General features: G+C 45.0%; 1 protein-coding gene across 4 annotated transcripts in view; it reads right to left on the reverse strand.

Moving 5' to 3' along the window:
• Window positions 1–1323: 1323 nt before the first annotated feature.
• Window positions 1324–23755, reverse strand: part of CPSF1 (cleavage and polyadenylation specific factor 1) — a 40905-nt gene continuing 18473 nt past the window's right edge. For 2 of the 4 annotated variants that reach the window (XM_089518132.1, XM_089518134.1), the window contains 21 exons: window positions 22601–22714; window positions 21977–22118; window positions 20109–20287; window positions 18689–18825; window positions 17203–17377; window positions 16904–17110; window positions 14438–14527; window positions 14159–14302; window positions 13569–13721; window positions 13135–13251; window positions 12879–12969; window positions 11636–11720; window positions 10470–10611; window positions 8466–8618; window positions 7137–7313; window positions 6966–7032; window positions 6629–6676; window positions 5832–5987; window positions 4332–4461; window positions 2521–2659; window positions 1324–1499 (listed from right to left, as the gene is read on the reverse strand). In XM_089518132.1, coding sequence (XP_089374258.1) covers window positions 1452–1499; window positions 2521–2659; window positions 4332–4461; window positions 5832–5987; window positions 6629–6676; window positions 6966–7032; window positions 7137–7313; window positions 8466–8618; window positions 10470–10611; window positions 11636–11720; window positions 12879–12969; window positions 13135–13251; window positions 13569–13721; window positions 14159–14302; window positions 14438–14527; window positions 16904–17110; window positions 17203–17377; window positions 18689–18825; window positions 20109–20287; window positions 21977–22118; window positions 22601–22714 — 2694 coding nt within the window. In that variant the 3' untranslated portion in view covers window positions 1324–1451. Of the gene's footprint in view, window positions 1500–2520; window positions 2660–4331; window positions 4462–5831; window positions 5988–6628; window positions 6677–6957; window positions 7033–7136; window positions 7314–8465; window positions 8619–10469; window positions 10612–11635; window positions 11721–12878; window positions 12970–13134; window positions 13252–13568; window positions 13722–14158; window positions 14303–14437; window positions 14528–16903; window positions 17111–17202; window positions 17378–18688; window positions 18826–20108; window positions 20288–21976; window positions 22119–22600; window positions 22715–23755 lie in introns of those variants that run through there. The other 2 variants (XM_089518133.1, XM_089518136.1) reach the window with 2 other exon arrangements.

Consider the following 23755-nt stretch of genomic DNA (forward strand, 5'->3'; position numbering starts at 1 on the left):
CAAGATTTGTTCAGAGGTGGCTTGCCATTGCCTTCCTCTGAGGCTGAGTGGGACTTGCCCATGGCTTTTCAGGTCCAAGTGTCGATTCGAACCCTGGTCTCCAGTGACTTGGATAACAGAAAAGAAGTTTGCTTCCCAAATTTGCAGGTGACACCAAATTAGGAGGAATAGCTAATGCCTTAGAGGGCAGGATCAAAATTCAAAATGACCTCAGTTGAATAGAAATCTGGGCCAGAGATAACAAAATGAATTTAAACTGGGAGCAATGTAAGGTACTGCACTTAGGGAAAATGATAATAATAATAATAATAATGAAACGAAATGCATAGATACAAGAAAAGGGACAGCTGGCTTTAGGAGACTACATGTGAAAGGGATGTAGGAGTCCTAGTAGACCACAAGTTGAACACAAGTCAACAGTGTGATGCAGCAGTAAAAAGGCCAATGCGATTTTAGGCTGCATCAATAGAAGTCTATTGTTTAAATCAAGGGAAGTAATAGTGCCAATCTATTCTGCTTTGGTCAGACCTCACCTGGAATACTGTGTCCACTTCTGGGCACCACACATTCGGAAGGATATGAGCAAGTTGGAGTGTGTCCAGAGGAGGGCAACCAAAACGGTGAAGGGTCTGGAAACCATAAAGCCCTGGAAGGAGGAGTGGCTTAGGGAGCTAGATATGTTTAGTCTGCAGAAAAGAAGGTTGGGAGGTGATATAGCCCTGTTTAAATATTTGAAAGGATGTCATACTGAAGATGGAGAAAGCTTGTTTCCTGCAGCGCCAGAGAATAGGACCCAGAAGAATGCATTAAAATTACAGGAAGAGAGATTCCACCTCAAGATTAGGAAGAACATCCTGACGGCAAGAGCTGTTTGACAGCTTGGAGAGTGGCGGAGTCTCCTTGTTTGGGGGTTTTCAACCATCTCGGCTGTTGCCCTGCCCCATTTTTAAAAGGAATGTGTGCAGGCCTCACTATGTTCTCAATCTCGCAAGGTTGAAAAAATGACAGCGAGCTCTGGCTTAGGTGAGGGAAAAGAACTGGGGGTGGGGGCTCAGATCTAGGGTTTTTTAATTAAGTATGGTCCCTTGCTTCACCTGGGTGGCAGCAGGAGCTAACGCATCCATGAATGGCTCCTCTTCCACTGCTAGAGAATCATAGAGTTGGAGGGGCTCCCAAGCCCCATGCCAATGCAGGAATCCACCGTTAAAACCTCCCAAGGAGGGTTCACTGCCTTCCAAAGTAGGTTATTACATGCAACCACCCACAATACACAAACATAAATAACATACCTTCTTAGTTGTTCCACAAAATGATGGCATGATCATTGTGAAATTATAATTTTATTTTTTTTACAAACATTTTCCAGTTTAAAAAAACCCATACATGTAACAAGAACAACAGACAGAGAGTCAGGCCAGACAGACTATACAAAAGTGGAGGAACAGAGCCACCTAAAAATGAGCTGTGACACGATCAATCTCCAGCAAATCTTCCAGGATCTGTGAAGAAGAGAAAGGCAAAACAGAGACCTGAGAAGGGTCCAGGAAGGGAAGCTGAGCATGTAAGGCTTGTTGGGGGACAGAGAGGGAAAAGGTCTCAAGGCAATCCTTGCACCCGGATTCTGGAGACAAGGGCTGAGATCCTACATTGAGGAGAGAGAGTGTAACTTCATGCTCATGCAGTTAGGTGCTGGTTGCACAACACCATCATGACAGAGAAAAGTAATGCTGCACCACTGGACACGCACTGCATGGTCAACCCACTTCTGCCACATTGATTGGAATGCAGCCATTCTGTAGCAAACAAAAATGCCCAACAACTTCCATAGAGGAGTTTAAGCACGAGTCAGACACCATGAGGATCCCTGCCAATGGAACTGACAAGCCTGGATTTCCCCCTTGAAGTCTTTGACACTCACAGGCTGAGATCCTACACTTGTGGAGTTATGCTGGCACAGTTCCATGTTCTCTGTCTGCCCCCAACAAATGTAAAACCCCAGCTACTGCTTACTGATAGGGAGAGGATATTCAAACTATGAAGCAGTAGTGAGCAGGTCTTGACTCAGAGGGGGAAAGAAACGAAAGCACTTACAAATGGAGTACACCCTCTTTTTCCTTCCCCAGGAAGCCCAGAGCAGCTGGATCATTGGCATCTGCACTGCCTCCACGCTTCCTTGCCTCTCCCTACCAGTAAGTAGCAGCGTTCCCACCCAGGGCTAGATAGCTGCTGAGGCAGCAGGGCTGAGATTTTAGATTGTGCAAAAAGCTAGAGAATAGACCCCCTGAACCCTATCCAGAAAGGCTGAGGTGTGCATGTATGTACATATGTATGTATGTATTGCCAGGATGCCACTCATAATAACCTTTGGCTCTGATCTCTAAACATGTTTTGCAACCAGCCAAACACAAGATCTGTAAGATCTGACATGGGAGGGGAGTTTCAGAAGATGTTACTGACATGAAGTCACCTCTCCTTTAAGGTGCCTTTCTAGCTTTACCTCCTTTCCCACGCTCTACTCACAATGTCAGGGGTGGTGCCAATCTTCTTTGCCAGCTCGCTGCGCTCCATAGTGCTAAGGTACAGGTAACGGTTCAGCAGCTCCCCGTCTAGGATGTTCCGCACGGCATTTTGCAAGATGCGCCGGTCCATGTGCAACATCCTAAGAGGGACAGTGTAAGAGGAAGAGGTGGCAAATCAGGACTGCCACCTTCTCACAATGTGCTTGCAGCACCTAAAGTGCCTAAAACAGTTTGGTGGGAAATCTTGCCTCCTCTGCAAACTACATTTAGTGGGAAAAGAAAAGAGAGAATTTGGCACAGCCAAGCCAGAGAAGCCAGTGCACCCAAGTCTGCCTTCCCCCGCAAATGCACACCAAGAAATTTTTATAGTTGCCAAAACTGCTCATGTAATGGCCACAGCGCAGCACAAAGAAATCGCTAAGAGGGCACATCTTCTTTGCTGTTCATACAATGCATATTCTTATTTGGTGTCAAGTTGGTTTTGACTCATGGCAACCCCCAAAATGAGAGCTCTGAGATAAAATAAAAATTTGTTGTGCTGGCTAACCACCTTTGAGTCGATATCAACTCATGGTAACCCTGTGGATGAGACAGCTCCAAGACTCCCTATCCTTCGCAGCTCCACTTAGGTCTTGTAAGTTCATGCCTGTGACCTCTTTAATAGAGTCCATCCATCCAGCATGCAGTCTTTCTTTCTTTCTCTAGCTCTCCATATCTATTTTTTTTTTTTTTTTTAAAGTATACCTTGCTAACTCAGTGGGCTAAGTTTCAGGAAACTGCCATAAAGTGAACATCGCCTTAAAGCAAATCACAGCCTTTTTTTACTTGCCAATGTATACAAAAGCCTAAAAACATATTTACAGTATCACTTATTCAGTGCACAACAGCACTATGCCTAAAAATATGAAAATGTAAAAATAATAAATACAATTGCCAGAATACAACTCCGACATGAAGTGCACAAACGCTATAAACAGAGTGAGGGCAGGTAACAAAATGGCTCTGTAGTGCATAATTGAAAAATGCCATCATTAGTGAAGTGCTCTAAAGTGACGCACCTTAAAGCGAGGTATGTATCTAATTAAGTAAGAGAGGTCCTGCTATTGCCAGCCCTGTTCAGGTCTTGCCAGGACAGGTGTGGCTTCTCTGATGGAATCCCCAGGCATATTTGGCGTCTTCCCTCCTCTCCAGCTCCTTTGAGAGAAGGCTTAAGGGATGGTGTAATTGTTAATGGTTCATTAATATTACAGTACTAGGGTTTTAAATCTTAAGTCTTAGGAGTCCACAGCAACAAAATATATTTTGATGGGGTCCATGGTACAGCAAAGATTAAGAATCACCGATGTAATACCTCTGAGACTAACCAAGAAAAAGAAATCTGTACCATAAGCTATTGTGGAGTCATGTCCACTTCATCAGATGCATTCCATTTGTAGAAATGAAGACAGGGGTGGGAACTGCACAGCACCCCTGATGTTGCCAAACTGCAGTTCTCACCAGTTCTAGACAGGGTAGCCAATGGTGAGGAATGCTGGGAGCTGCAGTCTGGTGACCTACCTCTAAAAGGCCGCATGACCCCTGAATTAAGGTTTACTGCAGAATAAGTAGGTATCCTTTCCACCACAGTCCACTGTCTCAAAGGAAGTCACCAGTCACCAAATGTATCTCCTTCAGTGAGGATGAGTCCTTTCTCCTAACCAACAACCCAGTCTGCAAATTCAGTTTCCAGCAGGACCAATACAAGGAAATCAAGATGGTGGGAAGATTTGGGGCAGTGCTAGTCAGGAAGAGGAGCTCCAGACTCTCACCTACCTGAAGGCACGGGGGTTGAGTCCAGCATGATGGGGCAGCATTGTGGTCAAAGCATTCTGGAGCATCAGCAGACGCCGGTACGTCTTCTCTTGCATGGGCAGTAGCAACCCAATCCCACCGTCCAGAGTGGCTGGGGAGAGAAGCACAGCCACTTCAGGCCCCGTCAAACAGGTCCCGCCACTGGTTTCTTTTGTGGCAGCAGCATGACCCCAGGGTAAGCTAAGAGCCTCCTGGGACTCTGGTGTCCCATTCTGCTTAATGAGATCCATGGGTAAAGCTGATTTCAGTGCAGCAGTTAAGTCTCTGATCCAAGCCATTTCACCCTACACAACCATCGCATTATGATTCCACTTTCACTAGCATGACAACATCCTATGGAATCCTAGGGCTGGCACTTTAGGCAGGAGTATTGAAACGTCTCTGCCAGACACCTCACCAAACAACAAGTCCCAGGATTCCACAAGATGCCATTATGGCAATTAAAGTGGAATCAAAAGGCTGTAACTATGTTGTGTGAAAGGCCCCCTGGAAATTCAGGATGGACTCTTTTGGACAAACGTTCATAGGATGACTGTGGGTGCAGCGGCCATGAAGAAAAGGCAAAAGAAGAAAACGGACTAAATGCAGACTGAAAATATCTTTCTCATAAATGAACTTTAAGCAAGGTTTGTGAGTCACTGGTTGAATCCAATTACAGGCAAAGCAGCTCACAATTAATTCAATTGCAATCCTCCTCACCTAGAATTGGATTTATACAGTAACTCTTCACTGATTTTGTTGAGACTTTCTGATTACTATTTGGCCAGTTTTACAGACTGGCACTAGACTGCTTCCCTCCTCAGTTCTCTTACTCATACAGCAGGATCTTAACATATATTTTTCTTGCTTATATTGGTTTCATTATGTATGTTATGCACCCTAGTGTATATTAGTGGTTAATATTAATATGTGTTGGTGTTACATGCAATTAAGTTGGCTTCAACTAATGGCAACCACACACATAACCTGTAGAAAATTTAGTTTTGAAACTCATTAGTTGGAATCCTGTTGGTTAGCCCCAACCAGAATAAGTCCGTTGACTCAATTGTTGAATAGTGAGTCAATCCACAAGGAAATCCAGTGAGTTCAACTGTACTGCTTTAGTCAGGATGCACAATAGGACTTAGCTGAACAATATCTGAACAACAGATTCCAAATTCACTTCAAGTCTTAACAAAAATAGCTTTCCTAACTCTCCCATGTTAAATCCATGCCTTCCACCTAAAGATTAGGAAGAATTTCCTGATGATGAGAGCTGGTCAACAGAGGAATAGTCTGCCTGGAGTGTATTGTAGTCTCTTTCTTTGGAGGTTTTAAACAGAGGCTAGATGGCCATCTGTCAGGGGTGCTTTGATTGTGTCTTCCTTCATGGTAGAATGGGATTGGACTGGATAACCCTTGAGGTACCTTCCAGCTCTATGATTCACACAGCCCCACTATGCCCCCTCTGTCTCCACTTACCAAACCAGGTGATATGCTTGTTCTCCCAAGCGCTGGATTTCTTGGTGGGCCCTTCCATGGCTCCACGGCATGGTGTCCTCCAGAAGGCATTGACGTGGGCACCCACATGGAAATCAGCCCTACGGAGGAGCCTCATTCCACCAAAACTTTCCTTTGCTGACGAGAAAAGGAAATGGATGGTTTTGGGAAAGGAGACGAGTGTGTGAGGACAACTCATAGAGAAAGCAGGATTGTGGAGCTGAAGTTCTGGGAAGCAGGATCTGGCCCAAACATCTCTACCAGCACTCTGTGCTGGTAAAAAGCTGGATGCAGTCCTTACCAGGGAAGTGCCAAAGACTAGACAGAACTGGTGTGCAAATCACACACAAAAAATTACAAGAAAAGGAATTCTACCTAAACATTAGGAAGAATTTTTTAAATGCAAGAGCTGTTCAACAACGAAAGAGACTGCCCAGGACAATGGTGGAGTCTCCTTCTCTGTAGGTTTTTAAACAGAAGCTAGATGGCCATCTGTCACAGGGAGGTATTGGATTGGGTATTCCTGCATGGCAGAATGGAGTTGAACTAGACAACCCTGGGCTCCCTTCCAACTCTATGTTTCTAACAAGGATGAGAAATAAGGAGAAGGCTAATCAAAACCTTCCTTCCCAGAATACAGAACCCAACGTTCAAGCTCCTTGGACATCTACCTATCAGAGGTGCTTTAGCAGGAGATTCCTACCCTGGAAGGGATATGGATTACACAGCCCTGGGGATCCCTTGCAAGACTGATTCTCTGACTGTGGTTTTACTCTCACCTTCTGGCAGATACATGTAGACCAGGAGGTTCCGATCCCTGTCCGACACTGCAAAAGATACCAACAAAGTTGATCACTCCATATCACTCTCATCTTACTATCCCAGAACTACAGGACTCACATGTGAAAATAAGCTGACAAATAAATACCCAAATTTATGCAAGACCTCTCCTGTGGATCTCAGGGTATGGGAAAGCTAATAGGGCGAGATGCAATCTGTCAGGTAGTGTGGACCTAAGTTTTATAGGGTTTGGAGGTAGCTAGACTGGACCTCAGTGCAGCAACCCATCCACCTTGGCTCTACCCTGGCCCAGCGACCATCCCCTCACCTACGCACCAAGGAATCCCAGCTGGGCATTGTCTACCATGAAGTCCACACTATAAACTTCCAGAGGCTTGGCATCCTGGGAGCAAGAGAGAACCAGAAAGATCAGTCAGTATGGCACAGCCAGGCTTAAAGGGCCACTCTCCACCACCCCTCCCCAGCAGGATACTTGGGGCTCCGTACCCGGCTGACAAGCGACAATGTCTTGCTCTCCTCCTGGTAGCGGAGTAGCGAGATGCTCTTCATGACATCAGCTGCCAGGATGAAGTTCTTGACACTGATCATCTGGTGAATGTAGAGCTGCGTGTCGATGAAAGCCATACCGGTCAGGTCATTGTCCTTCAGGCTCCACAAGAAGATCTGTGACAGGGACAGACATGCAGAGGGTTCAGGTAGACATAAGCAAAGGGGCTTCCACTTCTTAGCTTTTTTTTTTTAAACAGATTTTTAAACAGAAACCTTTGGGGTCTCTTCCAATTCTTTGATTCTATGATCTCCTACATTCAGGCCTGTCTCACCACATCATCTGCCATCCTGGTGCTATCTTCTCCTTCACATCTCCTTATGTGAAGGATCATACTTGTTAAACATGCTCCCACACTTGTTTTAGAAATCCCCTACTCGGCTACAGCTGTTTCATCTCTCTATACATCTGAGCAAGCATCATCACCAGGTGGTTCTCTGTTACCCCATTCCCAACCTTTGATCCTCCATTTGTTTTGGACTTCAGATCCCAGAAGCTCCAGCCAACTTGGACAACAGTCAGGAATTATGAGACCTGAAGTCCAACACATATGGAGGACCAAAGGTTGGAAACCACTGCCCCATTGCCATAATTCACTTAACATTTCCCCCATCTGCACTGTACCTCTTAGGGAGAAAGCTGTTCTCACATCTTTATTCTGTACCATGTATCACATGGAAGGGGAATCCCTGGCACACAGGTTGAATTCGGCCCACCAAGCATATACACATCCAGATTAAAGAGGATTCCTGGGAGCACCTCTCCCTTCCTAAAGTCTAAGTCTCCCCACTACCACAAAAAAAAAAGAGAGAGAAGACAGGAGAGCAGCTCATAACTGAGCTACAACTGGCTCAAGGACACCTGGCAAGGAGTACTCCAGCTGAGTATCATCAGAAACACTGGTAACACCTAACCCCCCAAAACTCCACACAATCTCTCCCAGTGGTTTCATGTAAATAGCAAATAAGGTAAGACTGAACTCTGAGGAACACCACAGACCAATGGCCAAGGAGTCAATTAGGACCCCCCCCCCCAAGCACCACCCTCTGAGAGCACCCCTCTAGGAAAGAGCAGAGGCACCGCAGAACAGTACCTCCAAGGTCTTTTCCAGAGAGAAGCAGTCCAACAGAACCAAAAGGGACACACTACCCCTGTCCAGTTGCCAACACAGGCCATCTACCAAGACAACAAAAGCTGAATCTTTCCCATAATGAGGCCTGAAACCGGACTGAAATGGGTCTTTTAAATTACTGTAAGCTGTTGCTCACCTTTTGGCCAATAGCTGACACCAAGTAGCCGTTGCAATGGCAGAGGGCAGTCACAGGGCCCTTTTGCTCTTTCTCATACAACACCTTGAATTTGTTCTTGGTGAGGGGCTGTCCAGGCTCTGGAACCACTTCAATGATGTCCATGATCAAGATCTGCAAAGACAGGGCAGGGCAGGGCAGGGCAGTGAGAAAGCATCAAACTGGAGCATCACCACCAAGGTGGCTCCATTTTGGACACTACTGGATGAGAAAGTCCAGCCTCTCCCCTTCCACCATCAACCCTATTTTCCACTGCAGGCTGGAAGGCTTCTAGGTGGGGCATTGCCACCTCTGTGAGCTTAGGAAGTGAAGAACTGGCATTAAGCAAAAATTAAAACAGAACATTATTATTATTATTATTATTATTAACCTTTATTTATGAAGCGCTGTAAATTTACACAGCGCTGTACATACAATATTTTAGTTAGACGATTCCCTGCCCTCGGGCTTACAATCTAAAAAGACATGATACAGAAGGAGGAGGGAGTGGTGGAGGGAAAGGGTAAGAGGTCCAGCAGTTCCTCTCTACCTCCAAGGCCTGGACCAAGGCAGATGGACTGGAGGGAGGGGGAGGCTTCATAATGGATGGTTAATCATTTTCCAGGGAAAATACATACTCACAAGTAGGATAATACATATACAGTACATAGCAATACAGGAAAGGGTTCAATAAACATGCACCACAATCAAATAATACCCTTAAACCGGATTAAATGCCATAATACAATTATCACAGTAGAAGGAATCTGGAATGTTTCCAGAGTAATATATTTGCACTCTGGGTCAATGCAGTCCTCAAACTATTATTGTACTACAACTCCCAAAAGTTCTAGTCAGTATTGTTGATGGTGATGAATGCTGGAAACTACATAATTTGGAGGACCACGTAACTCCCATCTGTACTGCAATGTGCAGCTATGAAGAGCTGTGGGGGAAAGACAGATGGGCAAAAGCTCAAGCATAAGAGAGTGAAAAGCTGCTGGCCAAGATGCTACACTGACCAAATGGTCTGACCTCACAGTTCCATGTCATCTCCACACAATCCAGCAACTTTAAACCTAGAGAAGCTGTGGTTCCTGCTCCTTACCAACGGAAAAGGGACAAAAATGATAGGCAATTCCAGGTATAAAGAGGCATTTGGTCTGTTCCCTGGAGGGGAAGGAAAAGGAGAGTGCACTCACATATAGAGTGTGCTCCTTTTATCCTAGCCCCTGTGCATCTTTATCATTGGAATCACTTTACCTCTCCAACCCAACCCCTTCTGGGGCTTGAAAACTGCCAGGGAGAGGTTTGGGACAGTGCAAAGGACTACAAAACAGCTCCCTGCATCCTGGCCAAAACCAAGTATCCATGGCTGTATATCACTAACAGGATTCTGCCCTCTGTCTCCTTCTTAGAATGCCTAGAACTAGCATACTGGAGGAATGCATATGTTCTGGGCTTCTTCGTGGATGTGTCAATCTCGGTGGACCTGTCTCCTATCCCCGAGAAGGGGTCAACATTAACAACCCTGCATCATGAAACAGGGCAATGAATAGTGGCTTGATTTATTATTTATTTAATTCATATCAATTTTTTCCCATATGGGACCCAAGCCAGCTTACTCTGAATCTTAAAATGAAACAACTCAAACAATATGAATACAAATTTTTTAAAAGTATTAAACAACAATTTATTTAATAACATTAATTTAGAACTTTAAAAGACAAGGAGGGGACCAACTGCCCGTCCCCAAAGATCTTAAAACTTGGGAATCCTTGTATAGGGAAGATACAGTCTTTCAGATGGACTGGATTTAAGCTGAAGAATGGAAACTGAAGGACAAAGATTTTGCAAAAGTGAGGCAGGGCAGCTGGCAAGTGGCTTTGTGGGACAATGCGTTTGAGAAGTTTTGGATGGGAGAGAGGGATGTGCCGATACACAAGAGACTTGCTCTTACTCATGCCGCCCTTGAGTCACACTCACCCGGCCCCGGCAGGTCACCTCTTCGCCCTGCATGAGGCAAGTCCCCACAGCAATGTACCCCTTCAGACCTGAGACGGTCTCCTCACTCTTCAAAGACACTGTCTTCATGCAGGTCACATGCTCCCACTCCTCCAGGTCAATCCTGAAGATCCAAAAGGTGAAGAGGAAGGGCTGAGTGGAAGGTCCTCACCTGCATGCCTCCCTTCCCTTGAAGGCTGCCAGGTTTTCAAATAAGGGACAGACAAAACTCATGACAGGTTGGGTTGACAATCAAGAAGTAACTATTAATAAGTCTCTGGAGACCAGAATTCAAATCCCTGCTCCGCCATGGAAACCCACTAAGTGAACTTAGGCAAGTCACACTTTCTCAGCCTCAGAAAAATCTCATGACAGGTTCTTAGCATCGCCCTAAATTGGAACTGACTTGAAGGCACACAACAAAAATTCTAATTTCTACTTTCAGTTAACTTAGAGTGTATTCCTCAGTAAAATTAACATTGTGCTTGTGCCTTCAAGTAATTTTTTTACTTATGGTGACCCCAAGGCAAACCTATCACTGGATTTTCTGGAACTGAGAGTGTGACTTACCCAAGTCATGCCAGCAGATCCACATGCAGATATTTCTATGTTGCAGGAATATAGGACTGAGGCCTTTGGTTATTTTAAGATGCACTTTATGAAAATCCCTATTTGTTCCCTCCCTCCTTGGGAAGGCATCAAGAATTTTGAATCTGTTTTAATCGTATCAAAAATGCTTTCACAACTATGATTAAAATTCTAAATAACTTGAAACTCAAATGTGGTTACACTTGCAGATCATCTCTTCCTCTCTCACTCACACACCCCAAAATATGGGATTTTTGACTCCTCAGTCTGAGAAAGGGACAAGCATTCCAACCTTCAAATAAGGGACACCTGGCAATCCTGTTTCCAGCACACACACACACACACACACACACACACACACACCTAGGTCTAGCTCCCCTTCTGCTGCTCAGCAGGTCTGTGCCATGTCCAGGCTCCTCCCATGTTTCAGACTTGGACTCTTACCAAATATGAGAACATTCCTGCTCTCTTGGCCTTCCTAGGAAGATGGATAGTATACCTAGGAAGTAATTTTCCTTAGATTCTGACCTGTACCCAAGGTCTGGACACCCTCCACTCACCTGGTGTTTGGGATCGTCTCCCAGCTAACAGGAGAGATGAGCTGGATAGAAAAGGCCTCCTGCAGTGGGTGGATGTAACGATCATCTGGATGGGATGGAGAGAAAAGAGAGAAGTTGCCACACAATTAATTGTTGTAGTAGTGATTTATATTCCCTCCTTTTTCCTAGCCTAGACTCAGAAGGGATTACAAAAATTAAACAGTCGCCACTAAATGTTCATTTCATACAAAGGTTAAAAACATAATTAAACCATCAAAAGAAGTAAAAGCAATTAGAAGCACAACCATTAAAAAGAAAAACAATAAACACAGAACATTAAGCAAGATTCTTTCCCATTGAGTTATCAGCCCTCCAAGGCCCAGTGAAACATACAAGTCTTCATCTGCCTAGGGAAGGACAGCAAGACAAGTGCTAGCCTAACCTCTCTTGGATGGAAGCTCCCAGAGCCTGGAGGAAGCTACTGAGAAGGTCCTATCTCCTGTGTTCCTACCAGGTGTACCTGGAAAGGTAGTGGGATGGAAAGGGCGTCCCAGAAGATCTTAAATGACAGGCAAGTTTATATGGGAGAATAACTGAGTTATCGGAGTTATCTGAAATAGTTAAGAGAACTGGACAGAAGAAGCCACAGCTCAGTGACAGAGCCCTGCTTTTCAGGCAAAAGGTCTCAGGTCCAATTCCTGGTCTCTCCGGGTTGTTTTTTTTAAAAGAGGTGGGAATCAGGCAGCTATTATTGGACTGCAAGTCTCAACAGTGCTAGTCCATGGTGTGGGATGCCAGAAGTTGCAGTTCAACAATACTGAATCACAAAATGATAGAGTTGGGACAGATTGCAAGGGCCATTAAGTCCACACCCTGTCCTGCAGAAATACCTCTGGAGGGCCACAATTCCTCTCCCTGTCTTAAAAGGATCTCAGGCAGAAAGTAAGAGGAAGGACTCTTCTGAGCTGGAAGAGTGTTGAGAGACCTGTTGCCAGTCAGAGGAGACAATACAAGGGTCTGAATGAACTTCAAGTAGATCTCTCTGTTTCTATTAGCTAAGAGGCAGGTGGCTTCTTTCCTGGGGAGATGGGAGAGTCCCAAACCCACCTCGCTTTTTATAATCCAAGTGGCATTCAGCCTAGTGAAGATACACCAGACCTTGTTTACTGGAGAAAGCCAGGTAAGACTGGGAAGAACCTTCACCAGGAGCACATTTTATTAGTGAGCCGGGTCTTCCACCCGTGCTAGTTGCAAACTCACACACCTCGCTCAATTGTCTCAAACTCTTTCTCCTCTCCCGTCATGCGAGGGATCCGAGTGCAAGAGTTGTTGATGCTGGTAGCTATGGCATAGACCTGCCAAAGAAAGCAAATTCATTCAAGTATTGGAAGGAGGGAGGAGGTGATGGAAGGACACAGGTGTGCTCTGAAGGACATCTGAAATGTCAGGTCCCCAAACCTGACCCCAGCAGCACCTCTGTGTGTCAAATTACACCACACATATATCACATAGAGACTGACCTTGGACTCAACATGGTACGCCACATAGTGCACTGTGCAGCGCAGTGGGATCTTCCGGACAGGCCACGGCGCATCATATGAAAGATAGGCAGGCAAGACGCTGATGCGCAGCTCCCCCTGCAGCAGGACACAGAACACAGGCATGGCTTCCATCTCAGTGAATCACTAAGTGGGAAGAGCTGCAAGGGCCATGTAGCCCAGCTTCTTGCCATGCAGCTCACTGAGAACCCTGCCCTTCCCAGCAAGTAAAGGCACCCTAAATGTAGTGAGCAGGCAATGGATGGGTGAGGGAGGAAGAAAAAAACAGAAAAAAGAAAGAAAGAAAGAAAGAAAGAAAGAAAGAAAGAAAGGAAGGGAGGGAGGGAGGGAAGACATGCCTATCCAGGTGGCAAGAGCCCAAATTCTCCCAGTGCCTGTCTTCAAGCCCTATGTACCTGCCGGTTGAAGTACAGGAAGCCCTTGGGGCAGTTGACATTGTGGAAGGGAGCAAAGGACTCAATTGCGCCATCAATGGTCATGGGGTGCAGGCGCAGGGCCCCCCGAGATGTTACCAGCAACCAGTGTGGAGAGGGACCACAGATGAACACCTGGGAAGAATAAGCACATGCCACAACTATGAAAGAGCTGGAACTGGCTTATACCTAGGTCAGATGGTCTGACACCCTGAGCCCACTTTTGCTTATACTGACTGGCAGTTGCTTTCCAGAATCTTGGGTAGAGAAATGTCTTTGTGGATTCCTGCTACAGGAAATGCTGGGATTGATCCAACAGCTTTCCACAAGCAAAGCAGGCATTTTTTCCACTGAACTGCAGTCACTCATGCTGGAGACCAACAATATCTCTGACTGCACCAGGAGTGGCTGGTGGCTTCTACATCAGCAGATCACTGAATCTGCTCTGGGGTGTAAGTTCAAGGCAATGACATGGCAGCTACCACCTACCACTAAAGAAGATGTGTCTCTTGTGGATAGTCCTACATCCAGAAGAGGATCCATCTTGTTGCTATGCCCCCACCAAGACTCACCCCTGAGTAACCGTAGATGTCTTCAAAGTAGCGGAAACGGGCCACCCGCCCTCGCGGGACACCCAGTTCCTCTCCTCCTACACTCTCGGGCTTCTTCTTGGACAGACGAGGCTTCTTCTCTCGGAAGTTAATGTTGTGAGGAACCTGGTTTGGAGGAAAGAGAGATGAAGAGAAGCAGAGAAGGGTATGTGGATACCAGCCAGGATGCTCTTGCTAGAACAGAGAGAGGTTTTCAAAAGAGCCTACCATACTTAAGTGTCCAAATAAGGTGACTCTTACCTTCTTAAAGCGCACTTTGAGGTTTGTCTGGCCCAGCTGGGAGTCGTGGTTGAAGGCCTCATAGATGAGCAGCTCTTGATCAACATGGACCTGCCAACAGGGAGAAACAGAAATTAAGCATCACTTTGCCACCTTTCACTCTCTGCAATGGTAGCACTATGATTCCACTTTAACTGCCATAGTTCAATCTGATGGAATCCTGGGATTTGCAGTTTAGGGAAGCCAACATGGTTGGACGACGACTCTCTAGACTTGGGTTCAATTCCCAGCTCAGTCGTGGAAATCCACTTGGTGACCTTGGGCAAGTCGCATGCTCTCAGGCTCAGAAGAAGTCAATGGCCAATTCAACTAATTGTGCCAAGAAAATCCCATGATAATCTTGCCAAGAAAACCGCATGGTAAATTCACTTTAGAATATTGCCATAAGTTGGAAATGACTTGAAGGCACACAACAATAATCATAGAATTCTGAGAAGGAACTCCCTAGTGCCTCCCCAAAATAAAACCCAATAGTCTCATAGGTTGATGAGAGCCCTGATGGGCGTACAAGTTGTAAGATAGTGCTATCATTATGTGCAAAAGGTGTTTGCACACCAGCACCTCATGGTTGTTATACAGGAGCAAAAAGACTAACAATACAAGATCTCTCTCATGAATGATGCAATGAGGGAGAGGAAGAGGAGTCACTAAGGCAGGGGGTGGGAAGCCTTAGGCTGCAGGGTCAAATCAGCCCTCTGAGCTTCCCCATAACTATCCTTTAGTGATTTCCCAGTTTTTCAATGGAACCCCCCAATGGCTGAAATACCTCCCCAAAGATTTTGGATGTGTGGAATGACACTTCAGCTAGCTCATTCCATAGACACAATAAGGAAAGGTGTTATTTCTCTTTATTTATGTATTCATTTGATTTACACATGCCCCTTTCCCCTACCACAAGACCTAAGTGTTGATCTTAAGTTAAAAGTACAGCTAAAAAGCTACTTATTATATTTTTAAAACCATCACATAAGCAATTCTGTTAAAAACACCAAATTAAAACAGTTATGAATCATAGAATCATAGAGTTGGAAGAGACCACAAGGGCCATCCAGTCCAACCCCCTGCCATGCAGGAAATCACAATTAAAGCATCCCTGACAGATGGCCATCCAGCCTCTGTTTAAAGACCTTCAAGGAAGGAGACCCCACTACACTCCAAGGGAGTTTGTTCCACTGTTGAACAGCCCTGACTGTCAGGAAGTTCCTCCTAAGTTTGTTCCACTGTTGAACAGCCCTGACTGTCAGGAAGTTCCTCCTAATGTTGAGGTGGAATCTCTGTTCCTGTAGCTTGCATCCATTGTTCTGGGTCCTGTTCTCTGGAGCAGCAGAAAATAAGCTTTCTCCCTCCTGAATATGACATCCCTTCAAATATTTAAACAGGGCTATCATATCACCTCTTAACCTTCTCTTCTCCAGGCTAAACATACCCAGCTCCTTAAGTCGTTCCTCATAGGGAATGGCTTCCAGACCCTTCACCATTTTAGTTGCTCTCCTTTGGACAAATGGCTCCAGTTTCTCAATGTCCTTTTTGAATTGTGGTGCCCAGAAATGGACACAGTATTCCAGGTGGGGCCTAATCAAAGCAGAATAGAGTGGCACTATTACTTCCCTTGATCTAGACACTATACTTCTATTGATGCAGCCTAAAATTGCATAGGCTTTGTTACTTGCCGCTAAGTGTTTAAAACAATATATAGAAGATGAAAGTACAGCATCTTCCATTAAAAGACCCCTCTGCCAGCAGCAGTTCATAGCTGATAGTCTTTCTAAATACAAGCTCAGTCTCCCTTATCTGAAATGCTTCAAACCAGTGTTTTACATATACATAATGAGATATCTTGGTGAAGGGACCCAAGCCTAAACATGAAATTCATTTATGCTTTGTATACACCTTATGCACATAGTCTGAAAGTAATTTTATACATCATATTTTAAAGAATTTTCTGCATCAAACAAAGTTTGCATACACTAAACCATCAGAAAGCAAAGGTATCACTGTTTCAAGCCACCCATATGGACATTTTTGGATTTTGGAGTACTTTGGATTTCAGAATTCTGGATAGGGGAGACTGAACCTGTAAAAAAGTCTTTGCCTGCCCGTGGAAAAAGAAACCTAGAGGGGACCAAGTGAGTTTCCTGTGGGAGGGAATTTCAGAATCTGGGTGAAGTTTCCCAGAATCTGGGACGTTGTCTTCCACGCTCCCACCTAATGTAACTGTGACAGTGATGGAGCCGAAAGAAAACTCTCCCTTGAAGATCTCAAAACTCAGGCAGCCTGACAGAAAGTGGTAAGGTCTTTCAGACAGTCTGGGAGCAACCCAGACAGGTCTTTATAGGTCATAAACAGCACACTTATTTCTGCCCAGAGAAAGGAATCATGAGTGACCAGCAAAGCTTAAGTGCAAAGGTCAGCTGCTCAAGAACTCACCAGTAAGTAGGGACGGGTCTGTCGGTTGCCCAGGGCTACTAGGAGCACCTCTTTGACCAGTGGCATTTCAGTCTGGCGGATGACCTCCTCCTTTTTGGCTTCACCCTGGCTGGCAGGCTGCCCAAAGGAGCTGTCCACAAGCACTCGCTGCCCCATGGGGAAATTCTTCACCAGGAAGACCAGGCGCCACTCGGGCAGCTGGTAGATCTAGAGGGGAAAAGAGAGGCACAAGTTAGTCAACAGAACAGCCAGGGGCCTGTGGATTGGCCTCCTGCTCTTGGGAAAAGAACGAGACTCACCTCCATGGCCCCATTTTCCCGCACCAGCACACACCAGTGGGTGGGCTCTGACTTGTACTGGTGAGGGTCCTTGTCGGCCGAAGGTAGGCTGGAACGACGAGGCTCTTCCTTGTTGGGGCTGAATAGAGAGCTGGAGTCTCCATAGAGCATCTCTTCCTCATCGTCTACCGTGTTGCTGCACGAGATGGAAGAAACCAGAGAAGGCAGAAGGAACAGTTATTCCTGGGAAGCTATAGTAAGCTGAGCCTCTGCCAAGGGGCAGGTGGGCTGTGGAGTCCTTGCTGACATCATGCCAAATGTTAGCAGTGCTCTAGTGGCATTAAAGGGTTTGTTTATATTAGTGATCTTGTCTTATACTTTTTGCATAAACTTGGCAGTTTTGCGGCTGGGAGAGATATGATGGATGAGAATGGACCGGGAGAGTGAGTTTTCTTATTCTTAACCTGCCTACATCACTCACACAGCAATGAGTGTCCCTGGCTAGGGAGGAAAGATAGGTCACGCTTGCACAATTTCATTTTCTTTGTTTTCTTCTTCATTATACAGGTTGAGTCTCCCTTATTCAAAATGCTTGGGAGACAATTGCTTTGGAGTTCAGATTTATTATTATTTTTTAGATGTTGGAATACCTATATTTGCATATATGTATATAATCAGATATCTTAGAGACGGGACCCAAGTCTAAACACAAAATTCATTTAAGTTTCATATACACCTTATAGCCTAAAGGTAATTTTATACAGTATTTCAAATAATTTTATGCATGAAACAAAGTTTGTATACACTGAACTACCAGAAAACAAAGATGCTACTATCTCAGCTACCCATTAAAAGTTTTGGCTTTTGGAATTCCAGATAAGGGACATGCAACCTGTATAACCCTTTAGAGTCTCTCTTCCATTGGTTTCAGTCTGGGAGGAGGGTATACCCCACAGCTAACCCTAGGAAACTGCATTGAGGGCCTGGGATATTTTGAGTAGAATTAATTGTTTAGGTGTTAATTAATTGTTCTACCACTAGCTGTGAAGAGATGCTAGACCCCACCAGCAAAGTGTTTGGGATGATGTTCTGTTGTAAACCATCTGCTACATCATTTACCACCAATAAAGCTTACCTTATACTGACCTAAATACCCTCAAGGCACCAGATACTGTCTGAGTTTGGAAGCTAAGCAGGGTCAGTTGTATGCTTATTTCAGAGGAAGGAACTGTCAAAACCACCTCTGAAGATTCCTTGCCTAAAAAACACTATGAAATTTATGGGGTCGCCATAAGCCGACTTGGAGGAATATACACGCACACATCTAGCAATATATAGGGCATGCTTATATACGAAAATGAAATCCTTCAGAATATTTTTATTATACTCCACTTTCTCCCAAAACCAGGACTCAAGGTGTTGTACAAAAATTAAGAAAAATACAAATAAAAGTATATATAAAGTCATACAAAGGGGGAGGGAACCTTCATGGTGCCCACAGCCTCACCTGATATCTTGAATGGGAGCCTCTGATTCCGACTGGCTCCTCAAAGAGAGCTCATCTCGGGAGCTTGATGAATGGCTCTCGGTGGTGAACATCCCACTGACATCCCGGTACACACACAACGCAATCACCTTTGATTGCTGGAAGAGGGAGATGCAAAGGTCTTGTAAAGCAAGATGCAACAGGCCAGGGTGCTAGAATTGGGGCAGCACTGAGTGTCATGCATAGCTCAGGAGTACACTGAGCTACATGGAAGCCAACTCCTTGTTTTAAACAAAGGCTGGGCAAAGTGCAACCTACAGGCAGGCTCCAAGGTGCTCCCAAATTACTTCTTTTTGTTTATAAAAAAAGGCCTCTATGGGCCCTAGCCCCAAGAGGCTCAAAAAACACATAAAAATCATCATGGGGTAGGGAGAATTTTAAGGTCATCGAGATTTGAGCACTTTTGGTATCTGAATTCATTGGCACAACGTAGTCTGTTTCTGCTAGCCCAAGGGAAGGTTGAGAGAACTAACATAGAATGCCTCCCATACACATGCAATGCCAGATCACCAGAAACACTCTGGATGTTTGCATTCTTATCTCTGCAAAGCAAATGTTATGTAGGCTACAAATTCCTATTTTTAAAGAAGTAAAATAAAATGCATTTCTCTCTAGAAAAACTTGCAATAGTGGCTTGTGGACTCCACATCAGTGAGACAGTGAAATTGTTCTGGGGTTTAATCTGAATGTTAAGCTATCTGAGGTGCAGAGTCTATTTTGGCAGACTATGGCCCAGAACAGATGGGCCTTTGAGGCGCCCTTGTCACGTACGAGGGCTGCCTGGTGGGCGGAGCACCCACACGCCCTGCAGCCCCCGCATGTGATGAGGGTGCCACAGCTGCAGCGCACCTGCCAGATGCAGCACGTGACGGTTACGTTGCAGCTGCACAGTCTCCAAATAGGTCTACGCAGCTGCAATGCAACTCTGTGCCGTCTCTAGTGCTTTACGGTGCTGCAAAAAGGAGCCTTTTGGGGCTCCTTTTTTCCTGCGCAGCAGCGCCGCACAATTTGTATCCCACCAGAGTTTATTTTGGGAGACAGAGTTTGGGACCCTGGACAACTCTTTGAAAATTTGGAATAAAACCTACAGTGGACTCACTATCCCAAGTCTCTAGCCCCTCTCACCTCTAAACACATCTACTAAATTTAGCACCTTCAAAGTTCAGACCAAAACACCAGAGCAGATTCACCACCCAGACACTGAAATATCTGCACACCAGATGCTAAATTCTAAGCACTTGCAATGCAACATGAACACAAAGTCATTGCAGTAACAAGCACATGTTCCCTCCACACAGGGATAAGTTTTAGAACAAACACAGCTCCCTCAGACTCTGCCAATCCCCACCCTGCACCAATTGTGGCCGGAGCACCTACTCACGTGGTGCAACTGGGGCTTCTGCAAGGTGAGGCGGTGTGTCCGGCCTACGTAGGTGTCACTCTTCAGCACAAACATGGTGACCTGCCCCTCGGAGCTCATGATCACCACATAAGGGTCAGCCACTGCACACTGCACAATGGGAGAGCCAAGGTCCACAGGAATGAAGTGCAACTGGTTCACTGTGAGGGCAGAGCCACAGGTGATTAAGATGTGGATCAAACACTAACCCTGGGTTGCCTCCATCCACCCACAACTGGCCATTATACCAAGGCCCCCAGATTACATGGTGTGATCAAACACAGCTTGAAAAGGGTGGTTTTGGACTTCAGCTCCCAGAATCCCACAACATTCCTGGCCCTGATCATGTTAGCTGAGAAATTCTTTGAACTGTAGTCCAAAAATGAAACCGTCCTTTCTTGTGATGGAAACCCCACTCTTTTCCTCTTAACCTGCAGGTGGGAAAAGTTTAGATTTGGGGCCTCCGCTCCCTGTCAAATCACACCTTATGTCAAAATATTCAGATGAAAACTGCCCCATGTCTTTAAAACTTATGGCCACCAAGAGGGCCGACGACTCTAATTTTGAAGTCATCAAATAGGATGACTGCTCCTCTTTTTGTGCATAACAATTTCTGATGGAAAAAGTCCCCTTTTGGGGATGAGAACGTGCAGAATCCTCCACACTGGTTGAGGGATTCTGTTCTCCAAACAGGGAACGTTTCCAAGTTCTGCTATAAAATGCTCCCAGTTTCTCCGCAAGTAGGTTTAATGAGGTTACATGAGACAGTGTTTTCAGGAGCTGCTCCCAGGAGGCTAGGCCGATCACCTCTCTGTTCTCTTTCCACGTTCTATCATGATATCTAAAGGTGGCACGTAATTAAAACAAACAATTTAAAGGCACTTCAGACTAAAAACAATAAAATAATGTAAAATAGGATAAAAGTGTATTAAACAAATTGCCAGGTCAAAACAGCAGAAAAGGCTAACACAGTAAAAACTCAGAGACATAGCCATGTTAGTCTGGAATATCAGTATGTAAAGGAATTTTGTAGCATCTTTGGGGCTAACTGAGCAAAGGAATTTGCAACATTTGTCTTTGTAGACTTGGCAGACTTGAATCTGAGGAAGTAGACTGAAGTCTATGAAAGCTTATGCTGTAACTTCTTTTGCACAGTTAGTCTCAAAGGTGCTACAAGATCCCTTTGCATACAGTAAAAAGTGTACACATGCACACTTCTAAGAAACAACATGATTAAGCATCAAAAGTTGAGCTACGTTTTAACAGAGCACCTAAGAGAGGCAAACACTGGCTCCAACCAGGCCTCCAAGAGAAGGTGATTCCTTAAACAAGGCGCCACAGCAATGAAGACCCCCTCCCATGTCCCCATGCGATGCACTGCTTCCAGTAGAAGGACATGGAGCAGTAGGCTCTACTGGATGATCTGAGTTCCCTTCTATCGTTACTGTAATATTTTCAGTGCTTTTAAATTAGTGCTATTTTAACAAGATAGCTTCTTATTAATCACTTTAATCACTTTAACTGTTTGCTCATTTGTTTTATTGTGATGATTTGCTTTATTGTGATGAAGCTGCCAGCCACAGATGCTGGTGAAACATCAAGAATAAACTATTCTAGAACATGGCCATATAGCCTGAAAAACCCACAAAAAACTATGGATGCTAGCCATGAAACCCTTTGACTTCACATAAACTAAATAAATAGTAATAAACCAAGTGGGAAAGCCCTCCCAGTTTGCCCAAGTCTCTGTTTCCTGTTCCAAGTCAGGGGTTTCTTCTATATGATTCTGTGATTCTAGGGAAAGATGTTACTTGAAGCTGATCCTTTTCCCAGAAACCAGTTGCACCCACCTCCTTCCAGCAGTCGGATACCCAGGGGAGACACCTGGACAATGTAACGGTTCTCCCCAATGTTGCCTGCGTACACAGTGGGCCCCTGGGTGGCAAAGCCGCTTGTGTCCAGCTCCATGATTTCCTGGCCTGTTTGCAGGATCTAGGAGACAAAAAAACACAACAGAAGGGAGGGAGACAGGGAGGCAGAAAGAGGATGCTCAGCACAGAACGGCTACACCATGAGAAGGAAATGAAGGCATTACCCTCAATAAGAATCATCTCCCACCCACAACATTTTCTTTCAGGGTCCAAATTTCTAACATAGCAGTAACTTAAAACTTCAGTTGAGCATTTAGAAATAGAAAAAAGACAGACTAAGTGACCAAAGGAATGCAAAATGAAGATTTCTAAGCATAGCTCATTTTCAATATCTCACTCTCTGCAATGCTAGAAATTTAGGGACTGAAGATTTCTTATTTAGGGGAGCCATGCTCTCATTTTATCCCACTCCCCACACATATGGTAGTTTCACCCCAGCTGGCAAAAGTCGGCTACATGAATCAGTGGTTAGTTCCTGGCCTTTCCAGGACTAGCACTTGCTACAGCCAGGGATCTAAGCCATAGGGCTGCCCAGCAACTCACCATGGTGGAGTCTTCACGGCTTAGGATGAGGAACCCATGCCTCTTTCCATCATCTGGAGGCTCTGGTGGAGTAGACTCCTTCTCGGCACTGTCTCCCTGAGTATCTTCCTCCTGCTGGGAGAAGAGAGAGGGAGACCATCCCAGTTCACAGTCTGAACCCATGCCTTTGCAGAAGAGAGCATACAAAGAGACTGTAGCACCTTTGAGACTAACTGAGCGAAAGACACTGCAGCATAAGGTTTTGTAAACTTGGCAGCATTTTTTGCACCAAAGTATTATTTTCTGAGCATAAAATGCTTCTCTCTGTGCTGGAATCTTGTTTTTTGTATGAAAAAATGTACATTTTTCAGAGTAAGTACCAATCTGCAGTTGCATATCTCCATGATTCTCCTCATCAGGAGAATCCAACAGTGTCAGGAGAATTCCCAACATTTGAGAAACCAATTTTTGAACCATTTCCAATGCAGCTTGTGGGCCCAACAAAGTTTCAAAAGAAGGTCATGTTGTGCTTGTCAGTATGTTTGTACGCATGTACACATGCCCTCCACATTTTCAACTTAGAGTTTTGTGGCTTTGATTAATATGTTCTCTCTAGGAATCTCTAGGTCCTCCAGTGCAACTCTATGGTCAATATCCAAGAGAAGTTGCACTGGAGGACCTAGATTCCTAGAGAGGTATTCTCTTACGTAAAAAAGTGTTTTTTTAATTTGCATTTTTTCTACATTCTTGGGGGTCCTGTGCCCCTAACCCCAGTGAATGTGGAGGGCTCACTGTACGTATGTGTCTTCAGGTTTCCTGTTGACTTATGGCTAGCCCATGAATTTCATAGGGTTTTCTTAGGCAATAATCAGAGGTGGCACTGCAGCACCTTGAATACATTACTTGAAATTCCCTCAAACTGGTGTCCCTCTCATCAGGCTGACCTGCAGAGCAACTTTAAGGGAACCAGGTTGGAGAACACTGCAGTAGTTGATGGAGGCATGAGTGAACAGTGTGATGTGGCAGCTAAAAAGGGCAATGCAATTTTAGGCTGCATCAATAGAAGTATAGTCTCTAGATCAAGAGAAGTAATAGTGCCACTCTATTCTGCTTTGGTCAGGCCCCACCTGGAATATTGTATGCAGTTCTGGGCACCACAATTTAAAAAGGATGTTG

The sequence above is a fragment of the Sceloporus occidentalis genome, unplaced genomic scaffold, assembly GCF_023333645.1.
Source record: "Sceloporus occidentalis isolate IW3139 unplaced genomic scaffold, rSceOcc1.0.p SCAF_3, whole genome shotgun sequence".
Taxonomy (NCBI): domain Eukaryota; kingdom Metazoa; phylum Chordata; class Lepidosauria; order Squamata; family Phrynosomatidae; genus Sceloporus; species Sceloporus occidentalis.